This window comes from Tursiops truncatus, chromosome 1 (assembly GCF_011762595.2).
Source record: "Tursiops truncatus isolate mTurTru1 chromosome 1, mTurTru1.mat.Y, whole genome shotgun sequence".
Taxonomy (NCBI): Eukaryota; Metazoa; Chordata; class Mammalia; order Artiodactyla; family Delphinidae; genus Tursiops; species Tursiops truncatus.
In genome coordinates, this window is record NC_047034.1 from 126,198,898 (window position 1) to 126,220,669 (window position 21,772).

Consider the following 21,772-nt stretch of genomic DNA (forward strand, 5'->3'; position numbering starts at 1 on the left):
AAGATGTGCAGCATGGCCAAAACAAAACAGAACAAAACAATGAGATACCACCTCACACGTGTCAGAATGGTTATTATCAAAAAGTCTGCAAATAACAAATGTTGGCAGGGATGTGGAGAAAAGGAAACCCTAGTACACTGTTGATGGGATTGAAAATTGGTGCAGCCACTATGGAGAATAGTATGGAGGTTCCTCAAAAAACTAAAAATAGAACTACCATATGATCCATCAATTCCACTGCTGAGTATATATCGGAAGAAAATGAAAACACTAATTCAAAAAGAGACATGCATCCCAATGTTCATAACAGCATTATTTACAATAGCCAAGATATGGAAGCAACCTAAGTATCCATCAACGGATGAATGGACAAAGAAGATGTGGTATATATATATATATATAATGGAATATTACTCAGACACAAAAAAGAATGAAACTATGCCATTTGTAACAACATGGATGGGCCTAGAGGGTATTATGCTTAGTGAAATAAGTCCGACAGAGAAAGACAAATACTCTGTTATCACTTATATGTGGAATCTAAAAAATAAAACAGATGTATGTAACAAAACAGAAACAGACTCACAGATATAGAAAACAAACTAGTGGTTACTAGTGTGTGTGGGGGGGCAAGATAGGTGTATGAGATTAAGAGATACAAACTATTATTTATAAAATAAATAAGGAACAAAAATATATTGTACAGCACTGGGAAACACAGCCATTATTTTGCAATAACTTTAAAGGGAATATGACCTATAAAAATATTGAATCATTATGTTGTACACCTGAAACTAACATAATATTGTAAATCAACTATAATTCAATTAAAAAAAGCAGTATGGCAGTTCCTCAAAAGTTTAAACTGAGTTACCATATGACCTAGCAATTCTATTCCTAAGTATCAATATATGCTCAAGCGAAATGAAAACTTATGTCTATACATAATTTTGTACATGAATGTTAGTAGAGCATTATTCATGGTAGCCCCCAAAATGGAAACCACCCAAATGTCCATCAACTAATGAATGGATACATGTGATATATTCATACAATAATGGAACTTTAGTCAGCCATAAAAAGGAATGAAGTACTGATACATGCTACACCATGGATGAACCTTGAAAACATTACACTAAGTGAAAGCTAGTCATGAAAGACCACAAATTGTATAATTCCTTTTATATAAAATGTCCCGAGTAGGCAAATGCACAGAGGATGCCTAGGGCTGGGAGGGTTGGGGGGAGATGGGGAGTAACTGCTAATGAAGATGGGGTTTCTTTCTGGCATGAAGAAAACGTGCTAATATTGTGGTGATGGTTGCACAACTCTTTGAATATACTAAAATCATTGAATTGTACACTTTAAATAAGGTGAATTGTATGGTATGTGAATTATACTCAATAAAGCTGTTATATTAAAAGAAAAAGAATTAACCAACTAATCAAGATCAGTGAGTCCATGAGATAGTATAAGTTGCAGGAGATAGCAAAGCCTAGGCATTCTCTGTCAATCTGGCACTATCTAACTTTTCTTTGAGCTTAAACTGTGGTGTTTGCTCCCATACTGCCCTCATTTTCACATTCCTAAAGTTGCCTTTGCAATGAGTTTCTTGTCCTCATGGACTCTTTTCATCTCGAGGGGACTACTTTATCCCAGAGGCAAGGAGGATTGGTTAAGTCTTGGACACCTGTTAGAATTCTGGCTCCCTTATGTCTAAGGGGAAGTAACATAAGCTCTGTAAAGGGGACAATTCTAATAGTTACTGCTCAAGGTTAAGCTGAGGATTGAAGATGTAAGGCACATGAAGTATGGAGCGCAGTGCTTAGTATATTATATATTTGACAACACAACCCATCACTGATCTCAGTGTTTCCATCATCCCTTTGCTACCTGACCATACCGCTACTTAGTGAAAGATATGAGCTTCTTGCCCATGACATGTAGCCAGTAACCCCAGGCTTAACAATGTATTCATAAAATCTGTCTAGTTTTTACCCAAAATGTCTTGAACACAGAGGTGTTATTTTTATGTTTCACTTAATCAAAGTTATTCTGAGTACCTAACAGATGGAGAGAGAGAGTAAGATTGGAAGGTTATTCTTTCCCATAATGATGAGACCTGGATAGCATCTCTCAGATATACCCTGTGATCTGGGTTCCCACACCACTTCAGCAGAAAAGACTAAACTAGGAAGAAAGCAGTCAGGCCACCCCAGATTCAAATCCCACCTCTCCCTCTCATAGCTGCGTGGCCCTGGATGCATCACCTAACCTAGCTAAGCCTCAGTCACCTGTCTACAAAAATCGGAAAAATAATCATATGTACCACACAAGGTTGTATAGGGGATTAAATGAGGTAGCACATATAAAGCTTTTGGCCCAGTGCTTGGCAAACAGTAGGAGTCCAGCTTATATTATACATATATATAATATATATATATTTTTAAGTATAAAAGAAAAAGTAGTTTGTGAAACTTTTGAGAATCACTAGAGAAAACGTGTACTTCAAATACAGTTGCCCCTTGAACAACATGGGTTTGAACTGTGCAGGTCCACTTATAGGTGGATTATTTTCAATAAATATATTGGAAAAATTGTAGGAGATTTGCGACAATTTGAAAAAACTCACAGATGAACTGCATAGAGATATAGCCTAGAGATATCAAAAAATTAAGAAAAACTTAGGTATGTCATAAATGCATAAAATATTTGTAGATGTTAGTAGATACTTGTCTATCCTTACATAGGCATAAAGTGAGTGATATTTAATATAAAATTAATGATGTGTTACTTTCTTACTGTTCTATAACTTTGCTTTCAAAGAATTACATTACCATATAGTACGCCTGTTTTTCCTAATCAGAGAAACTGCGTATCAGCCTATCATCACAGGTAAGTGGTTTTTTAAAAAATGTAACAGAGTTTCCAATGCTGTATTATGAATATGACTGCAATATTGTATGCCATAAAAATTTTATAATGATTCATTCATTAGTGTATAGGCTAGGCTATTATAAAGCAATCATATTGCTGCTTCTTCCCTATCAATGCATGAATTGTGACACCTGTAAATAAACATGAATTTCTTTTTCACATGATCTTTTCATTTTTGATATCAGTAGTAAGAGATGATTAATCTTGTAAACAGACAACATTAACTTACAGTATCAAGAAATACAGTACAGTATTATAAATGTATTTTCTCTTATGATTTTCTTAATAACATATTCTTTTCTCTAGCTTACTTTATTGTAAGAATACAGTATATAATACATATAACATACAAAATATGTCAATCAACTGTTTATGTTATCAGTAAGGTTTCTGGTCAACTATTAGTTGACTATTAGTAGCTAAGTTTGGGGAGAGTCAAAAGTTACACGAAGTTACACAAAGGGGTCAGCACCCCAACCCCTGCGTTTTTCAAGGATCAATTTTACAAAACTAAAGACATTCTTTAAAAAAAAAAATAAATGAAACAAAACAAGGATAGGGTGACCAATGTAGCCCAGTTTGCCCACAATTTTCCCCCCCAAATTAATGGTATTATTTCCATCTTTAACACTAGCAAAGGAGTCCAACACAGACTGACATACGTGGATATAGTTTAGATGTAACAGTGAAACATTTTTTTTTTTAAAGGATAGAAGAGAGTTTTATTCAAGCCAAACTGAGGACTATAGCCCAGGAGACAGCCTCAGTAGCTCTGAGGAACTGCTGTAACAGTGAAACATTTGAACTATGTACATTCAGGAAGGAAAAGATTTTTTTCACATCAACCTTTTCCTATTTTGCAGTTTCTGAATAGCAGAAACTAAAGATACATTTCTCCCAATTTAATTTAGTATGAAGTAATAGAACTCTTATGATCAATTATTTGTCCTTAAGCATAAAACTTAAGAGATTTTGGCTGCATGGTTGTCTGGCTCCTGAAGTCTGGTTATCATTAGAACGTAACAAAAGAGCATTTCCACAAAGCCCTCCTCAACTCCAATTAGAAAATTATTACTTTCATTCAATTATTGCTTTCAGTTTTAAAATTGAAAGTCCTGTGTCCCGATAGCTCCCTTAGTCTCAGGCAAACCAGGGAAGATGGTCAGCCTACACAGACACCAAATTTAAGATTTGGGGATCATTATTAATAACTAATAGCTTCGATAAGTGTAGTGCTAACTATGGACCTGGCACAGTGATACATACTTAAAAAGCCAAATTCCACTTAAATAATTAAAATTACCCAGTGCATTAGGTTTTATTTTTAAACCCATTTTAAAGATAAAGAAATGGCAATTTGGAGAGATTAAAATTGCCTAAACCCTAGAAGGAGGATGGAGCTGGGATTTGAGCAAAGATCCTTTTAAAACTGTGCTGTGCTGTATCCCATTAGGCCCTTGCCCCCAATTACCTCCAATGAGTAAAAAGAGTAGAAAGATTATGGAACACATTTTCCCACAGAGTGAAAATATTAATGGCCTGAAAAGCGTTTTGGTAGCTTCCTTGATCATTATTAGGGAGTTGGTGATAAAAAGGATGCATTTAATATTTAAAGTTGATTTCTTGGATCTCTGCTGGAGGCCCAGCATGGGCTGGACTGGAGTGGAATTGCTCAGGTTAGACTGTTAGGAGGGAACCTACCTCTGCACGTACACCACATACTTGGTGTCTATGTAGGTGGGCTTCCCAGGGTTCCAGGTGCAAGTCATGTTGCCTGAATATTCATAAATGACACAGGTTACTTTGTCAGGGACATCTGGTGGATCTGCAACAAAATATATCACTTAGGAGCATAGAAACATAAAGTTTTTTATAGTTACTTGATAAACTTTCCATTTTATTTGGAAAACCAGGCCAATTGGTACACAGCACCTCCCCCATTCCATCCCTACCAGCTCACCTTGCAACCCACTTTGCCCTCAAACATTGCTACTTTTCTCCATATACTTTACTATATTCTCCCCTCCTTTGGGATACTAAGGTGATCAAGTTCCTCCCATCCAAAAAGAAAATTCCTCTCCAAATTGTCTCCCCTCAGCTGCCAACGTATCTTTCTCCGTTTCATAATAGCTTTTTTTTTTTTAAGTCCATTATACTGGTCTTTTCCCTCAACTCCCATTTACTCTTGAACCCCAAACAATCAAGATTCAGACCTGCAATTCCACCAGAACCACTGTTAAGGTCATCGTGACTTTCTAATCCACAAATCCCATGATTTCTGTGAAGTCATCATTGAGCTTGACCTCTGCAGCATTTGCTATTTTGGTCACTCCCACCTTGAAACCTCTCTGCCGTTTGGCTCTTGTGAAAGGGTTCTCCATGGTGTTTTTCTTCTGCTCTGGCAACTATCTACTTCTCCAGCACCTATTCCACTACCCACTTTAAAAGTTTGGTGTTCATACGTACAATGGAGTATTACTGAGCCTTTAAAAGAAAGGGAATTCTGACATGCTACAACATGGATGAACCTTGAGGACATTATGCTAAATAAAATAAGCCAGACATGGAAGTGCAAACACTGTATGATTCCACTTATAGGAGGTATCTAGAACAGTCAAACACACAGAGACTGAAAGCAGAATGATGGTGTCTGGGGAGATGGGGGAGATGGGGAGTTGTTCGATGGGTACAGAGTTTTGGGTTTGCAAGATGAAAAAAGTTCTGGGAATGGATGGTGGTGATGGTTACACAGTGATGTGTATATATACAATATGCTTAACGCCACAGAACTGTGCACTTAAGAATAGTTAAAATGGTACATTTTACTACAATAAAAAAAGATTAAAAATTTTTGGCATTCATAGAATTCTATTTCTAGTTTCTCTCTCTTTTTCCCTTCTCCCATGCCCTCAACTCTTTCCCCGAGTGGCCCTGTTACGGGGAATATTGTTAGTTTTTGTCTGCTACCATCTTTCCCTTTGAGAATTGACATCTCCCTCACTCCCAACCTCCACCCCTATGCCAAGGGCTGTCAATCACACAGAAGTGTACCCTTGACCTAGGCTAACTAATCAGAGTATTTCCCTTGGGAATGAACACATGACTCAAGATGAACCAATCAGAGTTATCCAAGGATCTTCTTCTGGAGCCACTGTAAAAGAGGTGCTTCTCCCCCACCGAAACTGCTATCTCTGAGTAACATGTGAGCTGTGAGTTGTTGATGGCCATATTGCTGTCATAGTGAAACAGTCTATTTAAGAATGAAGCCAACACACGGGAAAACAAAACCCAAGAAATGAGAAAAGATGAGAGAGTTCTAATGACATTGTTTGAGCCCTTGGAGCCTCTGAAGCCTATGAAACCCCAGCAACTGTAGAACTGCATCTGGAATTTCAGATGCATCATCCAATAATAAATTACCAAGAATCAAGATAAAAAAAGAAGTATGGAAATACTGAGTGTTTAGCATATGCTCACTTTTCAGGTGTGGCTCTCTCAGCTTGTGCCTACATTTGCAATACTGCCTGGGAAACCTGACGACTCAAAAAATGACAAGAGGGATTTCCCTGGCAGTCCAGTGGTTAAGACTCCACACTTGCACTTCAGGGGGCGTGGGTTCGATCCCTGCTCGGGGAGCTAAGATCCCACATGCCTCACTGTGCGCCCCAAAAAAAGGAAAAAAAAAAAGAAAATGATAATTCTTTCCCATTAAAAAAAAGGAAAGGATGGGGGCTCAGAAAGAATAAAAATGCAGACATTTATGCACCTGAAGTTATACCCAAAGCTTTATCTTAAATACAAGTATGTTCTTGCACTTCACCTGTAAATCATCTACCAAGAATACTACTTATAAAAGAAGAAATAAATATATGAAAAATTTATCCTCATTGCAAATTAAACCGATAATAGATGTCATTTAGATCTATCAAATTGGCAAGGATTTTGAAAAATGTTAATCCACAGTATTGGAATGAACTCAGGGAAATCCTCTAACACACTGCTGGTGGGAATGCAAATTGATACAACCTTTATGGAGAGCACTTTACATATCACAATCTTTAAAAGTGGGAGTAATATCTCGCGACCCAGCAATTTTAAATCTAGGAATGCAACCATATTGAAATGTTCATAGATATACAAAAATATTTGGCTAAAAAGGGTTTGCCTCTTAAAGTGTTGTTCCTAATAATGAAGGAATTGGAGACCACCTTAACAACCCAAAATACACTCCTAAAATACATCCAAAAACAAAGTTATAGAAGATAGTTTAAGTATATGGCCTTTGGAAGGCACTAGAAATATGCTTAATTAAGTAAGTAAGTCCTGGCCATATGATAAAGTGAAAAAAATAGTATAGTATAGTAGTCTCATTTGAGAGACAAACAGAGAGATAGAGAAGGGGAGAGAGAGAAAAAGACTGAAACTTGAAAGACATATTCCAAATTATTAAAGAGGGAGTCTGTTAGTAGTGAGATTATGGGATTATAGAAATGATAAGTATTTCTTTTTTGTTAGTCCAAAATTTTAAAAACTTTCTACATGAATGCAATTTGATTTTACAATTAAAAAACATATTTTCGAGGAGATATGGGGATATATGTATAGCTGATTTACTTTGTTATAAAACAGAAACTAACACACCATTGTAAAGCAATTATACTCCGATAAAGATGTTAAATAAAAATAAAACTTTAACTTGGCGTTCTCAGAAAAAAAACAAAAAAAAACATGTTTTCAAACAGTAAGAACACACTAAAACGTGTAGTTGTAGTATCAAGTTACAATGGGGGGAAACTGGACTCCAAGTAGGATAAAAGAAATCTTTAAGTTTTCTTTGAGCCTTGAAGGAGGTAGCTGTGGAAACATAAATTTAAATCATTTTGGATATTGATTGAGTTGGGGTCCCTCAGTGATCTGTGCTGAAGTTATTTTTTCCCTCTGGTTTCAGACAGAGTATCACTGATTTGGCCATCCTAAAAGACAGCTGTCAGTCTTTTGGGCTATGTTATTCCACAGCATTCTCTCTGAAGTGTCTGGTAACTAATTAACTTTGCAAAAGATCAAATAGATTATATACACACATGCAAATATACACACTATTTGTTAATGTGAAGCTATGTAAAGAAGGGAATGTGAATATGGTTATAAGAATAAGACCGAATTGTTTTTAGATCTCATTGCCAGGTTATTAAATGTCCATGGATAAAAACCTTCTGTACAGCCAGATAGCAGAAAACACTCTGCTCTCTCCTACTAATTGCACCTCTCCCCTACCATTGGGTCCCTCACTATTCACAGGCCAGGTTTCTTGTTAATTCAAAGTTTAGCCAAGTATCATTTTCTACTGAGAGCTTCTTGAAGGCACTGTCTGTGATCCCCTCTTCTCTGAATTTCTATCGTTTAACACATTTATGGTGCATACCAACCACTTAGTAAAGTTTATTTCATGACTTGATTGGCTTGATTAATAAAATGACAATGAGAAGAATTTAAAATTAAAAGAAAGTCAATACTTCTGGCAAAGATCACTCCATAATTCCTTACCTAAGGAGCACGCAGACCAGCCTATTGTGTCACTAATGAGACGTAGTAGCAATGTTAAAGACGAATATTCAGTGCCTTCTAGGCACTGATGACAAGTAGAGATCAAAGATGGTTAAAATTTAAGTCAAAGATATTTAAACTTTTAAATAAATGATTATGTGGATATATGACTTTCATGAATAGTTTGGTGTTTTTAAATGAATAAAGACATCTTATAGTATTTTATCCTGTGAATGGTGTGACTCTAATAGAATACTTTTCATAATATGCATGCATTTAATCACAGATAAGAATCTAGGAAGTTTTTAAGATTATGGCTAAAAATGAAAACTGTGATAATAATAGTTTGTATTTCACAAATTACACATTAAGGTACAGAACCTTTTTAATATGTTTAGATATCTTTTTAGGAACAGCAACGACTCATTTATCTTCTCTTTGTCTTTTATGATTTGTCTCCAGTTTAAAAAAATACACATAATCATTTTGTTCGGAACAGTGATGATAAGTTGACACAATAAAGCTCACAGGATGAATCTCCTGTAATCAAAGTGATCAGTGAAAGCAATGTGATTTCTAGAATACCACAAAACCCCTCAAAAACCTTTGCTTGACCTACTTAAATAGAAAGTTCTGTTTGCTAAGAGTGCAGAGCCTGAGAACACAGGGGTTCTTGAATCCAGGGGTTTGAGTAAACCCTTACATGGCAGTTACAATTTCACGCTCATAACCAGAGGTCTATGTAAGAAGTTCCAACTCACAAAGTAAATAAGTGGAAAGGATGATGTTCTTTCTAAGCAGCCATCAGCAAAAAGTATAAGTGCTTCTAATATGTTGTCCTAGAAGGGGAGAAAAGGCCATTTCCTGGCCCTAAACATCGCCTGGTGGTTGTGTTTGAGGGCAGAGGGCCTCAGGCAACACAGGGAGAGCGGTTGGCAATAACCTGTCACCCAAACTGCAACAGAGGGAAGGAGGCGTACTTCTTTTGCCTCCTTTCTTACTCTGGCTTTAATTAAAAACTAACCTTTCCACACAACTGTGAAAGTTACTCATTTGCCCTCTAAAGAAATATTCTCTCAACACCCCACCACACCCCCAAAGAAAAAATAGGAAAGTATTTAAGCATGAAGGGTTATTTCTGTTTCCTGAGGATGTGGACAAGCTAAGAAGTCCTTAGACATCAGATAAGATGTCTACTTGTTGTTTCAATTCCTACAATTTAGGGCAAGTTTAGCATGTTAGTATTACTTTAAGGCATAAATTTTTTCTTTGACTCCAAAACCTACAATTTCCTTCCTTAGTTGACCTCTACCACTTCCCACGGCTCTTCTCTCTTGAAAATCACAGAGATCAGGAGCCCAGCAGGACGATAGCCTTACTTGAGAACAAGGAAGCCTCTTGCTTCTCAGACATCCCCTCAAGGGGCAGGTGGAGGTGGCCAGGTGGGCTTGCTCTGTCTAGCTGAGGACTGGAGATGAGGAAGAACTCAGATTTGATTCTCAAAAGTATGGAGAAAGGGAGCATGACAAAGACCCAAAGCCCTCTATCTTTCACTGAAAATGGGCCCAGATGCTGTAGGGAATGAACCTCTGGGTTAAAACCGTGCTGAACTTATTGATTTTTCCTTCATAATAGTAGAACCAAGAGTTAAGTGTATAATTATACAAGCCAGTCCATATTACTATAGTAACTTAAACACCTTCAGAATACCATGAACACAAATTGAACTTACCAAATATTTAAAAAATTAACTTAATTTTTTTCTTAATAATTATAATAACAAACACAATTATTCACAATTAGGGCAGTGACATTAGGAGCAGGGAATTGTATCAGAATCTCCCCATGTTTTATCAAAAGGATGCATTTAAGAGGGTTTAGGCACATTAATGTTGTAGTTTAAAGTGTATAATATGCTTTCAAATAAATTATTGAAATTTGATGCTTACCATAGCCAATATAATTAGCCTCATTTTATAGACATGGAATTGAGGCTCAGACTAGTTAAGCAACTTGCCCAAGGTCACACAGCTGGTAAGAAGCATAGCAGGGACACAAAGCTAATGTTGCAAATGTTTTTCTCCTTCCTAAATCTTAGCCTCAAAATTTTTCAATGGGATCTGCTTCAAGGTTGATATTATTGAATAGTTTGGATAACAATGTTAAGTAAAAAACAGATGAGAAGAGCAACAGTGAAAATCTGAGGATGCTGCCCTTCACATATGCTGTGTTTGGCCAGACTAGTGTTGAAAAATTATTTTTTGAATGCATTGGCATACAAACATTTAAAGTTTGTAGAGTTCACATTGAAAATTTACACTTCTGTCTTCTTTTGAAGTGTCCAAAGATCTAGGGATACTGGACCCTCATAGATGCTGAAGCTGGGCAGTGGCTGAGCCCAGTAGACCATCTCTGTGCTTTCCTCTCTGCACGGATCCCACCAGCCTCCTTAACTCACACATTTCACCAGCCTGGCCCCTGGAGACATTTGAATTTGCAACTCTTACATTAAACTAATACAAGAAGTGAACTATATTAATTTGCCTCTATTTTTAGACAAGATTGGTAATTACCAGTTAATTGTTAGCCTAACTTTCATTTGGATTTTGAATGCACCTCAACACTTACATCCAGAAGAAATGTCTTTTCCACATATCAGTGTCTCTTGAAAATATCCAGGACATTCAGCAGTACAGTACATAAAGGCTTGTGGCTCCTGAAAGTTGTTATACCAAAGGCGAGCCGTTGTTTTATTAATTCTTGTGATTTGAAATCTTTCTTTGATGCCATTTTTATAAAAATAAAGTTTCCTTGGTTGGCAGTTCTTAATTGCTGCTTGGCAATATATAGAGATATTCATACCCATCTTAAAAATTGTGGCTGGTTCTACCCAGATGCGTCCAGAGCAGTTTATATTTGTAATTCCTGGAAAACAAATAGATAAAATTAAAAATTCCATGTAAAGCATTAAAACCAGAGATTCAGAAGAATGTGCTATTGCATTTAAAAATTTTTTTCGACTAACTGAATAATTTCCATTGGAAAAGAGTTTTAGGACTCAGAGTATCATTTGTTTAGTTTATCAAAGTGTGTTTTTACCGTGTTCTATTGATGTTCGGCAGCATGACACCAGACTAGAGTCAGCTTTCAGCCTTTAAGTTTCTCTAGCTGTCTAAAGAGCAAATATGATTAGCTCTCCTATTTTAAAGGTGAGGACTGAGACTTTTTGAGTCTACCTCATTTTTCAAAGGTAACATTAGGAATAAGAATTGGTACTGCAGAATCCAAACCCCATTAACCAGCTACTCAGTCTTTCACTCTTTCACCAGCTACTTTCACTTTCACTTGATAAAGGCTACTTTTAACAGAAAACTATGAGTTTAATGAGTAAAATCAGTACTAATTACTAACTGCAAAAATTTATTGCTTGACAACCACTTAAAATTCATCATTTTTAAGTTGAAAAGCAAGTTTCAAAACAACATATTTAATGGAGGCTCAATGTTAAAAATAACTCGATGAATGAATTAAAAAGAAATACACTAAGATATTAACAATGATAATCTCTGTGTGTTAGAGTAATTTTTTATTGTATATTTCTGTGTTTTAAAAATTATATATTATTTTTATAACCAAGACAATAAAGTCATTTTCATAAACTTGAATGACAATGCAATGCAATATCAATTAAATTAAATTCACATCAAGGAAAATTTATTGTAGACTTTTTCTGGAAATACCTGTATCAGAATATCTTAAAACCTTATCAAAATAGTGATAATTAAAGGTCAGTATTTGATTTTTAAAAGTTCTTATCTTTGGAATTCAAAGCTTAAAGAATTAAATTTTGGGGGCTTCCCTGGTGGCGCAGTGGTTAAGAATCCGCCTGCCAATGCAGGGGACACGGGTTCGAGCCCTGGTCTGGGAAGATCCCACATGCCGCAGAGCAGCTGAGCCCGTGCACCACAACTGCTGAGCCTGCGCCCTGGAGCCCGCAAGCCACAACTACTGAGCCCACGTGCCACAACTACTGAAGCCCGCGTGCCTAGAGCCCATGCTCCACAATAAGAGAAGCCACCACAATGAGAAGCCCGCACACTGCGACGACCAATGCAGCCAAAAGTAAATTAATTAATTAATTAATTTTTAAAAAAAGAATTAAATTTTTTATAATATAAACATAATTGAATATGGCCATTTATGTAATGAACATTTACATATATGTTATAAATATTTAAATGTTGAGGTAATGCTAAAAATAATTCCATCATTATCAATAGGGAATTGAAGGCAAAGACATGGAAAGAAGTTTTAAGAAAGCATCTGACTGCTTTAAATAAGTTCAACAATTCATGATCAGACAAACTGCATCTTGAGCACCTTAAAAAATCTGTGAATACTTTCATGAAACCATTGCGAGTAGTGTTTGAGAATACACAGAAAATATCAATTCAGATTTGGACAAATATTCTCCTGGTTTTCAAAAGTGGAATAAAGAAGAACCCCAGAAACACTGGACCACTGAGCTTCACAACATTCAAGAATGAATTAGTAAGTTGATCATTTTTCAGTACATAGAAAAAAATCAGTAATCAGCAGGAATCAACATCGATTATATAAGAATAAGTCATACGAAAAACTGTCAATTTCTCTTTTTAATATGTTAAAATAAGTCATATAAAACATTAATTTCTTCTTTTTAGATTGGTCAGAGGAATGCTAAACATAGTATATTTTTTATTCAGCAAATCTGTTAAAAAGGGGTAAAATATTGTTCTAGTAGAAAACGTGGAAAAGATAGTCTGGATGATATTAAAAATATTCATAGCAGATTGAATAATAATATATAAAATAATTTTTAATGGACAGCTGGTAGGTCTCTGCCACATGACACGGGCTTGTCTTATTTCTCTATGCTTTATATTAATCACTTGGATATATAAACAGAAGTCCTACTTATCATTTGCATATTTCCAGAAGCTGGAAAAAGTAGCTGGTGTCTTATTTTTACTAAATCTTCTTGGATAGCTGTTGGTCTGACTCTGGGAGTATCCAATATCCTGCTGGAAGGATTCTAGTTCTCAAGGTGGGGCTACTTCTATATCTCTAATATAATGTGTCCCAAACTACAGAAGACAGTTTTGCTTTTGTCACTATTCTGAGTAACTTGCATGATTTGCAAAGCTTCCTTCAAGGTCTAGAACCCTGCCTTGGTGTTGCTTATCTCCTAGTAAATGAATCCCTGTCACCTGCCCAGGATGCTATGCAGAAACTCTCAAATGCTGATGGCTGCCCTGCCTGAACTTCTGATGATCTCCCTCCTGGACTCCTAAAATCTGTGTATGCCTTTGTCATAATGCCAGATGTTTGTATGAATTACAAAATAGGATAATAATAGCACATAATACTACTGCACAAAGGAATACAAGGCTTAGCACAGCACCTGACACACGGTAACCGTCAATAAATGGTTTGTGGAATTGAATTAAGTTGAAATGTTTGATGAGTTATCGTATAAGTTAAAAATGTTCAAAGATAGAATATGCCAACTCAAAATAATAAGCTCCTTCGTGGAAATGTTGGTATAAGAATTAGACGTCTGTCTGTTAGGATGCTTGATAAATGAATCCTGAACTAGTAGGGAGGTTAGACTTTATTTCATTCCACATAATTTTATGTGCATATAATTTTTTTGAATATAATAAGTTTTTATTCTTCAGAGATCCTAGCATAATGCCATGAACATAATAAACACTCAATATTTTATTTGAATAAAAAATAGCAATAGGTACTCAAAACACTGTACCTCCATGACACCAATTGAAGAATATGTAAAGAGCTATTGCCACGTCCCATTGAATTGTGACCTGATTCATGACCAAAAGCAGGAAAAAGCTCTTTGTCGCCCTCTAGAAAAAATATGAAAAATGTTTAAATTGTAATATTTTAATAATATAACAATAAAATACTAAAAGGCATAACATTTTTTCTAACCGTTGTTTTTGATGAGAATAATTAGGAAGAAAAAATGGAAGGAAGGAAGGAAGGAAGGAAGGGGGAGGTAAAGGAAACAGGGCAAAGGAGTTACTGGAGTGCGAGGAGGTAGAATACAGGTGGAGGAGTAAAGCAAAAGTATGGAATTTTATACCCTCCCAAAATCACTATGAATTACCTTAGTAGGACATTTTGACCCTTGATAAAATATAACTCCTCCTAATCTTGTCTCTCTCATCAGAAATCTCTCTCTGCTCTAACCCCTGATGCTCAGTTCTTTTCCTGACCAGGTTTACATGCCTATCAAGCTTCAGAAATATTAGTCTTTGATAAGTAAAACTCAGGAAAAGCCAAAGATGTCAGAACTCCCAGAAAAAAAAGCATTCAAAATGAAGAAAGAGAAAGTGAGACAAAGGCCTATGTGCTATCACCAGTTAAATCTACAGAAAGCCCTTTTATCTGTAGAGAGTTCAAAAATACCTTATAGAAATGCCAAACAATATTGCCATGAGTTTACAACTGGAGTTACATTATTCAGTTAATCAGTTACCTACATTATTGAATAAATTATTCAATAATCAACATTATTCAGTTATTTTTATCTCTTTAGTAAAATCTGAGCCTTTCATATAAAACAACAAAACTCATGACTCATCAAATAGCACAAGATATCTGATAACACTTTTAAAAACTGGGGTCCCCGTGACTTATGAATATAAGGATCCCTTTCATAATTTGTTAACAATAGTAGGTCTTCATTTTATAAATAATAGGCAAAACAAGACCTAAAATATTTCTAGTTAGGAGTTAACTACTCACCTAATAGAATATACGCAATAATATTATTTAAAGTGATGTGATAGACAATATTACAGATTCAACTTCCATCAGTAACCACTGTATGAAATACCACAAGAACTTATAAGAGAAGACAACTTGGCCCGTGTATTTCCAAAAGAAAATATAGCTGTTTTTTGAGTATTTAGACGATCGTTGTCTCTTTACCTTTCAACGTGTTTGAAGCACATAATTCCACTTCAGAGCCAGGCTGTCGCCTGTGTCACATCTTCTTTCCTCACTGCCTGCCTGTCAACGATCACTTCAGGTTTTCAGTGATGAGGCAAATGGAAATGTCAGCAAAGCACCGACCTACATTTCAGATTCTCAAAGAGGAACTCAAACCGTCCAATTCAAAACGACTGGCTCTTATGTCACTATTTGGGAAAACCCAGATTACTGAAAGTGAACTGCTTTGTCAGTACTTTTTTTCCCTCATCTTAATTTAAAATAATCTGTCTCAGACAAGAAGTAGAACACATATATATGCTTTATCTATCAAAATCTTTGACACCAAAGATATGATGCTTAGTTTTCATTTGCAACCAACAGTGATATCCATTATAAACCCATTTCTTAAGAAAAGAAAGTTTAAATGCTACTGTTGACCATTCATGTATTTAACAAGCATTTTTGAGCATCTAATATGTGCCAGGTATTGTTCAGGGCATTAAAGATATAATGGTGATTAATCACAGAACATCCGCTTTATTGTATTGTTTACACGACAAAATTACAGATTAGTGGCTTTGAACTATTGTTCATGGTTTAGCAGGATCCTACAACCAAATAAAATAATTATCAAATTATTTGGTTGGTTTATAGTAAGCATCACCAGGAGACTTCTGCGACACACCTCCTTTTCTTGCCTCCTTATTTGTTGTACATGAATATCTTTTCACTCTTTGTACTCCTTTATATTGTAAATGACAATTAATTTATTAATTTCCTCCACAGTGAATTTCTTGAAGTTAGAAACTCCATACTGTCTTTTTAATTTTTATATCTTTTGTACCTAGCACATTAGAATACTCTGGGGGAATATTTAAAACATTCCTATGCTCAAATTTATTGTACCCAATGAAATCAGAATTTCTGTGAGTGGATGTTTGTGCATCGATATTTTTAAAAAGCCTCTCCTGGTAGTTACAAGGAACAGCCAGGGCTGAGGTCCACTGGAATACACGAATAAGAGTGTCTTTGACTATCAACTGGGTTTTAATCACCAGTAGCAATTTTCTGAACTGTGAAGGAGAGGGTATGGGAAAACATTTCACATACCAAGAACAGAAGGTGCAAGTAAATTGTTTGGGACTGGCAGGTTGTTTCTCCAGGTTGAAGGGAAAAGGATTTGAGCTGGAAAATTAGGTCAGTGGCAGAATGTAATGGGCTTTGTATTCCTGTGTATTCCTGTCCGTCCTCCCATTCACCCAGCTGCACATTGCCACCTGGCCGTTGCTTGTCAGTCTACACAGCTGAAAAAAAACCAAAACAACAACAAAACCCCAACTTCCTTTATCAGAAAGTGTCAGAGATAGCAAAGATTGTTAGGCAGAGAAATACATAATCAAGTTGGATTTTTAGAAAGATAATTCTAATTACTGTGTGAAGAATTGAATGAGGGTAGAGAGTCCAGTTAGGAGGCTATGGAAAGCCAGAGTCTGATGAAGGCCTAAGGCAAAGCAAAGGCAGTAAGAACTGAGAGGAGGAAACACACCTGAGAGCTCTGTGGAGGCCAATTCAACAGCTGTGCAGTGAACAACCGCTGTGTGGGGCTAAGAATTTGGGAGCTTAAGGATTGACTCTGTGGCTACTTTTGCTGACTCAGCAGATAACAGCATTAACTGAGCACACAAAAGGAGGAGTGAGGGTGGGGAAGTAATGAATTTGGTTCTGATCATGGTGATTTGGAGGAGCTTACAGCATGTTCAGAGAAGACTGGTAGGATATTGGAGACATGGGTAAACTTAAGAGAGAAGTTTGAGCTGAAGATCTAAATTTAGAAGATTTCAGCATGTCAATAGTATTAAAAGTAAGATTAGAATAAGAGAACTCAAAGAGAACATCCAGGGAGCTAAGGGAAGGGAGTAGGTGGCCAGAACCAAAAATCTTGACCAAAGGACAGAAGAAGAGATACGAGAAGTGTGTGACCAGTCAGAGATTAAATATGATAGGAACTAACAGGTAGTGTTGAATTTAACAAAAGTCTGTCTTCCCTGAGAATAGTTTCAGAAAAGAAATGGGGGCAAAAAGGAGATTGAAGTGAATTAGAATAGAAAATAAAGGAGAGGACATCATCTAATCTTTCAGGAATTCGGACAGTGGAGGTGAGATTGATGGACAGCTCAGTGCAAATCAGGATTCATTTATTTATTTATTTTAATGGGGGCTGGTGGTACTTCTTAACCATCTTTTCAAAGATATTTGCCATGCATATCTCTTTTTTAGTGAACAGTCTGTTCAAATCTTTTGTCCATTTTTATTGGTTTATTATGTTTCTTATTACTGAGTTTTGAGAGTTCTATATGTGGTTTGGAAACTAGTCCTTTATCAGACATACGTTTCGCAAATATTTTGTCCTGGTCTGTACTTTATTTTTTCATTTTTCTTACCAACATCTTTTGAAAGAAGTTTTAAATTTTGATTAAGTCCAATTCACTAATTATTTTAGTGATTCTTTCTTTTGCTTCTTTGTCCTGTGAGTCTCTGCTTACAATTTTATCAATGGATCAATACGTAATATTGCTTTATGTGTGTTTCTGTTTATATTGTTGACTCATTAACATTGAACTTAGGGCCAACAGCCCTATAATTCATATCTGAACAAAGCTTATGTAACACGGGTGTTCTTTGTAGTGTACATTGCACACTTCTTACACTTAGGAACACTAGACAATACTACAGGACTATACTTGGGGGCCATGTTAAACAGCAAAATCACCAAAAAAAAGAGTACAGAATGTGAAAAATGTAGCACTAAAATAGACTTGAGAAAGGACACTTGATTACAGTATCATGCCGAAACAAGTTTCTTAGCTGGGAACTTGCACATTGTGTGACTCAAATCTTTCGCCACTCTGTAAATCTCAGCAAATGACTGACAAAGTGCTGCAAGTGTCGATTTTGGGGTTACAAATCAATTTTAGTTAGTAAATAAATTCACAAATACAGAATTGGAATGATGAGGATCGACTGTATAAAATCTTGTATGTAAATGGTTTGACTTCACTTGCTAATCAGAAAGCATCAAAACCCATTGTCTTGGCTTGCTTTCCGTAGGCAGGGTTGCCATCTGGGTACCCTGGGGCAGTGCAATTTAAACTTGTCCCAAGGTAATTACACATAACACTCCATTTTACTTTCAAAATTATTCCATTTTGGAAGATATCTTGTCACCATCTTACAAGCCTGCAAGTAATAAACCTTGTTTATTTTCTAAAAGTCACACAATTTCAAGTTTTTCTCTAGCATTTGGTAAAAGTTTGGAATGGTTGTTGGCTGAGGGGATGAAAAGGGTGATTGAGTGTAAAATGCATGACCTTGAAAATATATCATATTAAATTAGTAAGTATATTTTGAGTTAACACATACAGGGTAAATACATTTAATGCAACATTTAGCTTTTTTCCAACTTAAAATCCACTTTAGGGAACTTCAGAACAGAAGAAAACAGCTAGAACTGTAGTCCTTATGCAATTGTGCTTTTCTATAAATTTACCTGCCTATTGTGGATTGAAAATATCTCTAGTTTCCCCATCCAGTGGCAACATTGTCATAGACCAACTGACTACTAGAAGGAGCTCCTTGAAGTGGATTGGTTAGGATCTTCCAGTTTAAGAAGTATAGCTGGACCAAGACTGGAATGTTAAACTGTTGCCTAACAACACTCGTCTAGCATTGGGGAGGAGACCTAGAGGGATCTGTCTTGCCTCAGAACTCAGATGCCCTATATGGGTGGGAATGAGAAGAACAAGGAGTGGACTGTTGATCCCTGAAATGGGAACTTAGTGACTCCCTGACTCTGAATAGAGGTGGAAAACCTACCACCTCTATCTAGGGAAGTGATATGGCAGCCCCAACATTTTTAAATAGGCCTGGCTTAGGGCAGATAATCTGGTTAGAGAGGAGGACTAGGGAACTCTTGAATTTGCGCTTGCAAAGCGGGTACACTATTTCTACTTTGATTACTGCGTTTCTTTGAAGTGGCTTTAGTAGGGGAGAATGTCTGAATCATGTGTAAAGCTCCTAAGCCATCCCTTTGAAGGTACCACTAAATATGCAGATCCCATTCAGTAGACCTGATTTGGGAGGCTTAAAGTTTTGTGCCATAGTAATCTAGCAATTCTGTGTGGAAAAAAGGAAATCAATATTATGGAAGGGTGGGGAGACTGATGGGTGTTTGGATGAATTGTTTTTTGTAGGAGAGAAGATGACAACGGCTACCCACAGAGGCCAGAGGGAGTCACCTAATATACGGATATGCTCAGGGCAGACATTTGTACATATCCGCACAATTCTTGGTAGCTAGGATACAGTGGTACAGCCCAGTCTCTCTCTACACCATGTAAAACAGGTGTTCCCATTTGAGAGGGCTTACTGTACTACAATGACTAAAGTGTGACTGGATTCCCTCCTCACTCCCTGCCAGGGGCTAGACATGTATCCACTCTTCCTCCTTGGGCAGTCACAAATCGAACCAAGATGACAGAAAAGGGCCTTTAGAAACTGCAGCACAAAGATAAGACAGAGGGCTTCTTTTTCCCTAGGCAAAAAACAGGAGTTATGCTTTGAAGCAATTCCCCAATTCATAGTAGAATAATAGTCTAATTGTTTAATAGACACTTGGCTAGGAAAGTGGCTTCCTCCTCCCAATTTCTTCTTTAAACATTCAAAAGAGAGGCAACTGCATGGGTGGGCCCCCCAAAATTTAGGATGAGAGAAGAAAAGCCCACTGTGGCTGTGGATGGACTTGTGCAGGGGCAGTGAGCCACTCCTCAGGTCTATTTAAGGTGGTTTCTGTATATACTGCAATAAGGGGCTTGAGCCTGGAGTAATGAACCATTTTGCACTCTTCAATATACTGACGTTTGCATGTGCAATTGAAGACTTATTTGGATAATTGACTGTGTCACCCTGCCCGTCTATTGTTACAGGCCTGATAAAGGGGCCTTCAGTGCCTTCTGTGCGCCAGCATAGACTGGCTAAGTGTTGTGACTACAGAAGAGGATGTTAATGGCTTTCAAGGACCCTGAAGTAGGAAACAAAATTGTATTTTAAAATTACAATGAAAAAAAATGCTAATAGAAAATATGAAAACAATTAGGGGATCAGAGAGGAATATACAGGAGCCTCAGGTTCACACTTTGCAAGCTTCAGCCCTGAATGCCAACTCCTGTAGGGCAAAGTTTACCTGATCTGGGTCAGTGACTCAGGCTTGGTTTCTTACCTATTCCCTGCAGTTTGATCTCACACTTGTGACTCTGAACTAGATTTTATGGTACCAAATAACTCTGGTTTCTCTTCAGATCATGTAAATCTTTTGCCTTTTTATGGTACCAGCATTCCTCTTTCAGCTGCCTCTACTTCTACCCCATCATCCTCCAATGGGTGTGTACCACACCATATCACTTTGCTTCACCAACAGTGCCCAGCTCACTGTCTGGGCCTGCCCTACTTTTCAAAACTCACAACTGAGTAATTACGAAAAGTACAATTTCAGTTCCGCAGTCTTAAGAATGTAACAGACAGTAGTATTCATTTCAGAAAACTTTTTGTCAAAAATGTTGAACTTACTTTTGTAACTTTAATGGCCTTGGAGTTATAATTTTCTTGATGATAATTTTACCTGGAAAAACTCATTCTTCTACTATGCCAGATAAAAGAGGTGTGACTTTATTAATTTTCTCAACTACTGAATTAATAATCCCATTATTCATAAAGAGTTAGGTAGTCGCTTTGAAGAGAAATAAATACCATAAATCTTTTGACTCATCCAAAGGACACTACATGTACCCTACATGCATCTGCTCAGTATTTCTCAGTATCAGGTACCTTATGGCTCATTCAGTTCTATCGGAGGAGTGGGTGCTACTGGCTGAATCATCACCATTTCCTGTGAGGTGTGCATTAAAGGTCAACTTTATCTTATTTCCTGTGAGTTTCTTAGAGACTTAAGAATGCTCAGAAGCGGAGGTGAACTCAAAACCTTCAGTGTACAACTGTAGCTCTTGGAGACTTCATGCATAGTCCTAAGGAGATCAGTTTCCAGATTTTCAACTTCCTAATGTGCACTTCCCTACATTTGATTTCTCTGAGAATGAGCCTGGGTTCGCAGTAGTCATTCTTCCGTTTCTTAAAGAATGGTATCCCTCCACCCCAAATCTCAGTATTGTGCATGACCCTGGGTATAATTAGCTCCAGGGTACCAAACAAACAGAGAAATGGAGATACTGGTTTCAGG

The 21,772-nt window shown here is 36.7% G+C and overlaps 1 protein-coding gene across 1 annotated transcript in view; it reads right to left on the reverse strand.

Annotated features, from left to right (window-relative positions):
- IL23R (interleukin 23 receptor) overlaps window positions 1-15,534 on the reverse strand; it is a 55,628-nt gene extending 40,094 nt beyond the window's left edge. The window contains exons 1-4 of the mRNA XM_019920146.3: window positions 15,481-15,534; window positions 14,288-14,390; window positions 11,110-11,406; window positions 4,639-4,762 (exon numbers count right to left, since the gene is read on the reverse strand). Of these exons, the coding sequence (XP_019775705.1) occupies window positions 4,639-4,762; window positions 11,110-11,406; window positions 14,288-14,357 (491 nt within the window). The 5' untranslated portion in view covers window positions 14,358-14,390; window positions 15,481-15,534. The remainder of the gene's footprint in view (window positions 1-4,638; window positions 4,763-11,109; window positions 11,407-14,287; window positions 14,391-15,480) is intronic.
- Window positions 15,535-21,772: the final 6,238 nt, after the last annotated feature.